Consider the following 10,244-nt stretch of genomic DNA (forward strand, 5'->3'; position numbering starts at 1 on the left):
TACGAATGTTTAGTCCTTAAGAAGATATTTACATTTTTATTTTTCTGTCAGTTTTTTTTTTTTATTTTTTGAAATGTAAATACTCTTTAAAAATTAGCGTTTAAAGCGAATCTGATAGAATTTTTTCTGTATGATAAATGAGATGAGAAAATAAGACACACTGACAGCATTTTGGCATAAGTAAGTAATCATTCTCACTTTGAGAAATGGTAGGGGGGTTTCTGAATTCTAAATATAGCGAATTGAACGCGTGTCAGTAAATTATGACTTTGGTATTAAGTTAAGAAAACTGTTTTCAGTTCACACGCAGATGTTTGCTGTTTGTCACGTCGAAATTTAATTTTAAAATATAATATTCTTTTAATAAAAGAACGTTAATTTATACGAAAATTTCTAAAAACAACTTATTTTCTATGACTAAAAAAAGTAAATATATGTGTTAAAATTGATCTATTCAATCTCTCATTTAACTTTAAATATTTCAGTAAAACTATTGTGTTATCTGAATTTTAATTATTTTGTATAGGAAATACGCTTCTTGAGTTTTATTCTTACTTTTTCTATATTACATTATGTTGTTATATCGTTTATGAAAGACAAAATTCGTAAAAATATATGAAAATTCGGCTCCTTTAATCTATCAGCGAAACTATTAAAATAATAGCCTAATTATTTTTTATATAGAATATATTATTATTGGCATGCACAATTGCATTAAATTCTAGAATGGCAAGAGACATTTTTGTCTGTTGTTGTGAACATGTCTTACTAGTTAATGATTCGTTTGAATGAAATTATTCATTTCGAAGAGAAGACAATGAAACAACGACGACACTCCCCTTTCTCCCTCATTGTTATCCTGTAGAATTCAAGGTGACAGTTTCCTCTTTATTTATTTTTTATTACAGCTGCAATAGATTCCTGGAATATATCTTTAGACAATGACATCCGTGCTTTGTTTTCCTTTTTTTTTTTATTTTTTTTTTCCTATACGAATTAAAATTAAATGAATAATAATTGCTGCACGAAGAAGTGTGTAGACACAGTGTGGACTCGTACAATCTATGCATTTTTTAAATAATTAATACAATAATCTTGAAAATATATCAATGAATGATGACTCTATTCAAAAACCATAGTTATTATCAAAGGAATAATAGTTATAGTTAAGTTGTTTTTAATGTAGTTTTCTTTTTTTTTTTAACGCTATATAGATTACGTTATTCTCAAGTTGCATTAAGATTATGCGATAAACAATCTACAAGTCAATAAATCGATAAAGGATTTTAGGACATTTCTTGAGAGATAAAGAAAATCGTGATTTTTAAGAGAATTTTATCAGTTGCCTTTCGGTTCAAATAAGAAAATTGTTTGAATTTTCAGAAAATTTGCCATTTATTACCACTAACTTTCTTACAAGTATATTGCGTGAGAGTAAAAACCAAGTTATTTTTGTGAGATTTTAGTTAAATAACTAGATATAGTCTTAAAGCTCTTTTATAAGAAAAACTTTCCTATGTAATTTCATTGTAGTAGAATAAAGTCGGCATTAAATTTATATGCAAGTTTATTACACACTGTTATTTCTTGAGGCACTTATCTAAATTATTTCGTGTTTTTCATCTGAATTAAAAACTTTGAAATCTAATAAAAGTACGAGTGTTAATGTATAATAATAGTAAAAAAAAAAAAACAGAAAAAAATACATGAAAATTTACATTAAAAAATAGCTGAAGCGTTAGTAATAATTAAACATTAAGCTAACTTATCTCATTTAAAATAGAGAAATACTGATATTATTCAACCATTGTAATATGTCTTTTAAAACTGAAAATTTATTAATTTATGACTTAAAAATATTTTTCTTAAGCTATAAATATTAATTTAATCAAATTATTTACATATATTAACTTTGGATTATTAGAACATTGTTTAATTTTATTTCTTTCAAGTTTAATATGAACACATTTCTTATTATTTTCATTTCATTAATAAACAAATTAAATATAATAATTAAATCATGAATTCATAATAATCATTTAATTAAACAAGTATCTAAAAGTTGAATTTTTGGACTATACTTTAATCATTAAAACCATGTAAATTGAACCTCTCTAGCTAGAATATAACTGAAGAAATCTGCTATTTTTTATTAGGGGAAGTTAATGATATTTCAGCTGAGTAGTATCGTGAAACAAGTAACATTTCAGCTGTGTTAGTTCAATAAATGCAAACGTTTGGCGTAGGAAATAAATAAATAAAAAATATTTAAAAAAAAAAAATTAAATTTCTTGCTGCTTAATTCATTTTTTATTTTTTTAATGCAAATACTAATGCTCTTTTTAATTCTAATTAAATTTGATATTTACATTACTTTCGCCAAAACTTAAGTAACTTGCTATTGAATATTAATGAAATTCTAGAAACGAAATGACTAAATATAATTATTTACTTAATAATTTTTTAATTGTAGGTTACAAAGTAGATGTGGAGTCGTTTCACTCATTATATTAGTAGCCAATTGGACGATTTACTTGTTACATTTGTATCAAGGAACAGCTGTTATGGCTTATGTGTTCACAGCCTTAAATTGTTTACAAGGAATTATTTTCTTTATCTTCTTCATCATTAAAGACGAACAGGTGAGGATATTTTTCATTTAATAAAATCATTTTAAATAAATAAATAATCTAAATAGATGTAAAAATCTTACAAAACTTAAATACCCTTTTTCAAAATTCGAATGGAAATCACATTTCAAAAACTTTATTTAAACTGAAATAGTCGATTTTATTTTTTTAGAGGGGGTTAAAACTTCAATTTTTCGAACTATTCCTTAATAAAACTATTAAGGAAACTCGCGATTTATGTATTTTCCCAGTAGTATTTACGTAACGCGGATCGTATTGTAACTCAGGACGGGTTGGATCTATAAATTGATTATATTAACCGTGGCATCGATCCCAGTAACTAAAGCACCTGCCTTGCTTTCCCTTTAGGTACGTAGATCTATACAAAAATCCATGTGGAGAAATGAAAGAATATCCGGATTTCTGAGGCGTGGAAAAGCTAGAGGTAGAGGAAGCGAACATTGTCCTCGTCCAAATGGTATCGTCACTGTGACATCAAACACTCCAGGCCAGTACAGTGTGGGTAACTCATGTCTTCCCACTCCCAGTACTGTTACTTCTCTGTCACCAGGTACTGCACCCACTTGGTTTTGATTTTTTTTTTAATTATCCACTTTTTGCTTAATTTTTTTTTGTTCTTTTCTTAAAAAAAACCAAGTGAACTAATCACGGAATGTGGCACATAAGCATGAACCCCATTATATATATATATATTCTATTGTTTTTGGCCTTAATAATAGCACTTCTGTTTTATTTAGCTTCTTATTTATTAATAAACCAAAATGTATTAAATTCAATTATAATNATCGTATTAACTTTTTCTTTGAATTTTTATAGTTGGATAACTTGTACGTGTTATTGGAAATTGTGCCAAACAAAAACACGTCGCCTATAGCTTAAAGGCAATTAAATATTTAATAGTTTTCAACATATGCGTGGCTGTATTGTCATCAGTTGACATGACTTATTGCACCCTTACAGAATAAATTTGGCTCCTCCCAAAACTAATTTTGATTAATTACCCTCCTAACACTTCATTCTAAAAGTTTCACGAAATCATTTAAATACACGTTAACAGATAGGCTAAATCCTTAGCCTAGATTTCTCCCCCTTTTTTTTAATTCTTTATTTTATGTTACAGTTTTAAAAAGGCACGCAATTTCTTATTTCTGTTTTGTTTAGGAGATAAAAATCTGTGATTTTTATACGGCAACCTCTACGTTCTAATACAAAATTTTCAATTGGAAGAGAAAACATTTGAAAAAGGAAGAAAAAAAAATCTCACTTTCTCTCTCTTCGAAAAGCATTTTGGGGTCGTTAGCCAGCTGAGAACCACTCTAAGTCGAAAGTACTTAGGAAAGTACCCCCTCGGGTGTCCCCTACTTCTCATTAATGTGTGTGTTTTGTGCTAATTTGTTTCTGCTAATGACACGCCGGGGGATCTGATGTTAGCACGCAAAAATCCCCTTCATGTTCACCAGAAGCATGCATTCTGTCGCATCAAAGGTTTGCATAATTGACGAGTTTTGTGAAACGAGCAATTAGGAAACTTAGCAAAGTCTTATGTAATATATTCAAGTTCTGTCACACTTTTTTTTTTAATCATACATATATATATATATTTATTTAAAATACGCAGATGTCATACAAAAATAAATAAATAGATTCGAAGTTTTCCTACTTGAAAAATCTTTTCTTTTAAAAGACGATAACGTTTTGTTACGTAATTTAATTCGTAGCGTAATAACGAATTTCTTTATAGGGAGGTGGAAGTAGAAAATTATAAACATACGAATTCGAAATTTGTAATGTGAAAAGAGAGACCTTGGAGGGGTGCTATTTTCGTGTATATTTATGGATGGGAGTGTTTTCCTACTGTAATACTCACCTCACCCCGCATCGTCTTATCTTTAAAGTCATCGACGGATTTGATGGAATGGAAACGACCCACTAAACGACAGGGCTACCTTCTGTAATATTCCACTTCCCCATACAACCTCGGGCCATTTTTTTCTAGTAAAAGGATTTTTTTTAAGGTTACAAATTTTATAGGGCTATATTTTCTTTTTTGAAATATTATCATCTAATTTTTCTTTAACTTTATTATAATACGGTTTATTTATTTTCTCATTTCCTCCATTTATCTTTAAGCCAATAACTTATTAAGGAATCATTAATTAACTTTGATCCTTACTAATTTAAAAGCCGAATGAACACCCAAACTTTACAGAAACTTTATTTATTATGAAATTACTTTTCGTATACATAAATGTAAATCGATGCTATAGATTAAATTCTAAGTTGTAAACTTTACTTGACCTATAGAAAAGGGTAATTAATTTAATCAAATTTTGCATAAATCTTTTTATTTTATTTTATTTTTCAATCTTATTTAGGGAGGACGGCATTAAGCATTAAAGATGCTTTAATTTAAAGCATTAATTTCAGTTTATTCTGAAATATTCGCATCGATTTTTCTTGTAATATATTACTTGAAATGCATAATAATCTCGTTATATAAGTAAATTTATTATAATTTTTAATAATGTAAATTTAAAACGTTTACAATGTTTTATGGGGCTCATCACCGTCGTTTTTTTTATTTGTTATTATTGCAAAGGAAACGTATTCAATTATCATTGAATGTGAAATTGTTTGTCTTTTCCCAAAGGCACTTTTTTTTTCCTTANGAAAACTTTTCGAACGTCAAAATACATTTTGGTTCATTAATAAATTGTTTAAACATGTGCATTAATTTTTACCTGCTTGCAGAATGTTAAAGGCTATTTTCTGCATGTAAATGTGCATGTTAGTGAATGCAGACATTTTTAATGTTTTATATGTGTTACATTTTATAAAACATCCCTTTTTTTTATTTAATTAACTACCTAATTTACAATTGTAATATTTAACATTTTTAATAATAGAAACCCTTTTAAGAATAGTAATTATATAAAAGCATTTATAAATCTTGAAAAAAAAAGACTAGATCATTAATTATCATTTTGAATATTTATTCAAACTTCCTTTAGCACATTAGTTACTCTATCGATTGATCATTTAAAAACGAAAGAAAAAAAAATCTTTGGCAACTATCACTGGATAGTTTCCAAGTCAAATTTTCAATTTTCTAAACATTAATGAAAAAGTTCAATAGTATTGATTTCATCCAGTCGAAATTAAAGCAGCATCGTCACTAGACAGCTAAAGAGAAATGCAATAAATAGGTCGCTAAACCTAATTACCAGTTTGGCCATAGGTATCTGTCATCCCCCATCACTTTCCCTATCCTCTAGACATGCCCAGAGGTTCCTCTTTGTCATCCTGGATTGGATTGCTCTTGTCCAAAGGGACTTGCAAAGAGCGACCCTGTTCCGAACAGGGGAACGATTTACTCTCTGTTAGTTCCCCCTCCAGACCTCAGGGCTTGGGTAAGTAGACATCAATTACGTATCTGGTATCTAAAAGTTCTCGAAAGTTTTGGCGGTTTAAAGGCAATAACACGAACTATCGGTCTTATCTGAATTAAATTACAAAATTTTAATATTCCTCTCCTCTTTTTTCACCATCAGAAATGTCTGGTACCTAAAGGGTTCTTAAGTTTTTGTTTACCCAAAGTGATAACCACTCCCTGAAATAAAAGAGAATTTTTTTCCAATATTTTTTCGATAAGCTTAACTGCAACGATACGTCTCATAATATCAAAATTTAGCGATTTTGAAGAAAAATCATTTTTAAAATTATAAATGACTTGTTCGCCCTCGTAACTGTTATAAAAATCGAAAGTATTAAACCATTCTCTCTCCATCGAATTCGATTGTAAGTAGAGAACTAATAAAAAATCGATAATGAGGTAACATTAAGCGTGATAAGTAGAAAAATAAGATAATAAGATGGGAGTTTCTCTTCACTTTGGGGAAACACGATCTATATAAATAAAATTCTGTTTATTTTTGGAGATACTTTCTGAAGTCTTCCATTTCAAGAACAGAAAAGGTAATGAAAGTACAAAAATATATAAAAAGAAAATATATCCTTAATATTTTATTGTTCGAGAAACATCTATTTTTTATATCTATTCTCTTGCAGTTACCACACCTGAATTGGAATTCACCCAAGGAGCTCCCCCAGCACCCAACCAATATAGAACACCTGATCTATACCACACCAGGTACCACGCTTTCATAAATTATTTATTTAATTAAAAGAAACATTCTTTAAGTCAACAAGTAATCGTATTTGTCTAAGGTCAATACTTTTAGTAGTTACCCCCTAATAGAAACAGCAAATATTGTAGTAGAGTGGAATTGCATCTCCCATAAGAATAGCGTAATGTTATAAATCGATAACTCTGTTTACACAACTTTATCTATTAAATTGGATTAATTTTAAGAACCTTTTCAGGTCACCAATCTATTGCCACACTCAACATCTTGGAACGTGAAGGTACCCATCTTTCGCAGTGGTACTCCGATACGGAGTATAGCAACACAGTAATGCGAATCCTCGAAACCGAAGACAGGAGACAGAAGGATGATACTACTAAAACTTATTGGCCACCACCCCCACAGACTGTCGACTTTACTTGTTGCACTCCTTCCGGTCATTCTGTCTACAATATTGAACATTTTTACGAATCAATCGACGAATATGGACGTCGTGCACCTATTACACCATCCAGAATATCATTACCCAGAACTGATTCCTATTACTGCCACGGTGAACATTACAGCGAGACTGCTACTTATTCTGAAAACTCGCAAGGTAGTATGGCGGCTCCTTCATCTGTTTCTGCAGATTGCAACGTCGGTATTCTTCAGAGCATGCCTAATTTGCGATTATGGAACGAGGTTTCGTCTGTTTATCCTCCTACCACTTATAAATATTCAAGTTTCGATGATGGAATCGGTGGTGACGTTATGGGGACGTGACGCTAGTCACACTAGTCACAAACGACGTCGCCCACGGCTATGTAAAGCCACGTATAAAGTTTGGAAATATCGAAGAAGAGGAGTTTGTGTGTTTTTTGATGTTAGTAAAAATGGTGCGGTTTAAAAAATTCGTCAAAAAACGAGATGTGTATAAAAAAATAATAATAATAATGTGGATTATAAATACTCCGAAGGAACCATTTTTCACAGGAATTTTTCTCCTTCTCAGCTTTGTACATTTACGCGTGTTTCCCTCTTCATTCCAGTACATACGTGGTCATGTTTGTTGTGTCCCTCTTAATCCCTTTAAATCGTTTTTTGGAAATTTTTGTAACTGAGTAGATTATTTAAAAAGAAAAAAAAATGAAAAAAATTTAATGGTACTGGAATTTCTCCGATGCCTTTTTTTCATCTTAAAATCTGTTTGAAGATAGCCATAGTTTTTTGTACCTATTAGAAACCAAACCAGCTACACCAGGTCCATTATGATACTTCTCATCTGCCAAAATTTCAGAACTTAGAAGAAAGAGAGAGAGAGAGAAAAAAAAAACGATACATATCCCATTTTCATTATGTCTTTCTATAATAAAAAATATACTGTTCAATACGTCATCTGGGTTGAGTACTGTGATAAATAAATCTCCTATAAAATCCCGTTTTCTTTATCACGTTTTGGGTTTTTGTTTTCAGTTGAAGAATTTTTTTTTTAATGTATGAATGTGTATGTGTGGTTAGTGATCATCCATTTTGCGTCTTTTTATTCCTTCATTTTTTCGTTTGTCTGCTGTACGCTGGCTTGAGGTTCGTATCGGCAGAAAAATAAAATAAAAATAATAATAAAAATAAAGGAAATTATTTATATACTTATACGTTGTTGTTAATTAAAAAAAAATGGCGTAACTTTAAAGAAATTATCGTATATATAATTGATTAAACATTAATTTAGTATCTTATTAAGTCTGTTTTTAAGTTATTTTTTTTTAAATTAAATTCTTAATAAAAGAATTTTAAATTAATTAGCACATTTAGAAAACTTTAATTAAAAATAAGATGCTTTTATGAGTAGCATCATCCTCATCACCGTCGTTTTTTTTATTTGTTATTATTGCAAAGGAAACGTATTCAATTATCATTGAATGTGAAATTGTTTGTCTTTTCCCAAAGGCACTTTTTTTTTCTTTATAATTTTTTTTTCGTTCAAAAATCAAGAAGTGTTATTTGATTAGAAAAATCAATTAAATAAGTAAAATAGTTGAAAAACACGAGAAAAGTTAGGGGAAAAAATTTATATAACAATACATTTACATTTAATTTGTTCATTTTAAATGACTTTCTGTTATTCATTAAATAATCATGTGTCAAAAAAATTAGCAAACGTACAATTCGTTTAATATCGTCGTGACGATTTTTTCGACTTAGAAAATGGATTCTTGGTTGATTTCTAAACTCAAAAATAGCGTAAATATAATTATGAAAATTGGAAATTTAATATATTTTTGTTTTGTAGAAGAATTAATGACTTATATTCTCTCTTTTACATAATTTGTGGAAGCGAAAAAAAATTTTTTAGAGAATATTTAATTTTTCAAAGAAACAAAAGCAGAAAAAATATATATTTATTCTTTGCAGATGTCTTATCAGATTTTGCGAACATAATCCATATAGTTTGTATTATCCAGAAAGTAAAGTAAAGTGTGCCTTTACTTGAAGAAACTTTAACGTAAGAAGAAAGTATTCTTTTATTTTCTTTACGAAAATTCGGATGTAAGAAACAAAAATTCCTTGTTTTTTACAATCCCTTATAATAATATAATGGTGTGTTTTGTAATAAAGTTATGCGACTGTCGTTAAAATTTTTCAATTGGAAAATTTACAATTGCTCCAACCTACTATATAACCTAGTGAATTAATCTATAAGTTACATCAGTTTTCTACCGTTTACAACTATATAGTTTCTGACAGATTACCAGTTACTTCGTCTGTAAATATTACAACATAAAAAAACATAGTAAAATAGTCCAAAAAACACGGGTTCTTTGATATATTTTACACAAAGTATGCTCTTACTATATCCATAATACCAAATGTCACCCTATTCGCTATCGAACTTATAATATATTTACTGTATAATCCTAGATGTTAGTATTATTATAAAACTTCGTTTAGTACTCTTGTTCATTGAACTACATCAAAAGTATTACAGTCGGTATAGTCTATGTGACAATTTCACGTTCAAGTAACTTTTGTCCACTATCCGCCCAACATCTGGACTTTTGGGAGTTATCGGTCGCATAAAACCTACCAACTTTATTTTAAGTCGTAAAACACGCACGTGGACTTCCTGCTCTTTGAGAGTTGAAAGGTTTAACTTGCACAGCACGACCATTTTTTTTTTCCTTTTTTCGTTTTTTTTTTTTTAAGTTGCAAGTCTTACAGGGTTGGTGATGTTTCTTTTGTTTTTCTTTCATGAAGACAAGTTTGTTGACACAACACGCTGCATAGTATTCTAACGACCAGTTTAATGTGTCTTTTTTGATGACGAATGAAAAAATCCAGCAATTTAACAAAAAGAGAATATTTATTATTATTTTTTGTTTATTTGTTCGTTTTTTTAAGAAATTAAAATAATAAAATGATCGTTTTGAGTAATTCTCTGTACGATTATATACGGAATATTTTTCCG

At 29.2% G+C, this 10,244-nt stretch overlaps 1 protein-coding gene across 1 annotated transcript in view; it reads left to right on the forward strand.

Moving 5' to 3' along the window:
* The window catches only part of LOC111626789 (latrophilin Cirl-like), a 100,025-nt gene extending 91,923 nt beyond the window's left edge, over positions 1 to 8,102 (forward strand). The window contains exons 19-21 of the mRNA XM_023370292.1: positions 2,468 to 2,642; positions 6,720 to 6,801; positions 7,035 to 8,102. Coding sequence (XP_023226060.1) covers positions 2,468 to 2,642; positions 6,720 to 6,801; positions 7,035 to 7,561 — 784 coding nt within the window. The 3' untranslated portion in view covers positions 7,562 to 8,102. The remainder of the gene's footprint in view (positions 1 to 2,467; positions 2,643 to 6,719; positions 6,802 to 7,034) is intronic.
* Positions 8,103 to 10,244: the final 2,142 nt, after the last annotated feature.

The sequence above is a fragment of the Centruroides sculpturatus genome, unplaced genomic scaffold (assembly GCF_000671375.1).
Source record: "Centruroides sculpturatus isolate CEXI.00-Female unplaced genomic scaffold, Cexi_2.0 scaffold388, whole genome shotgun sequence".
Lineage (NCBI taxonomy): Eukaryota > Metazoa > Arthropoda > Arachnida > Scorpiones > Buthidae > Centruroides > Centruroides sculpturatus.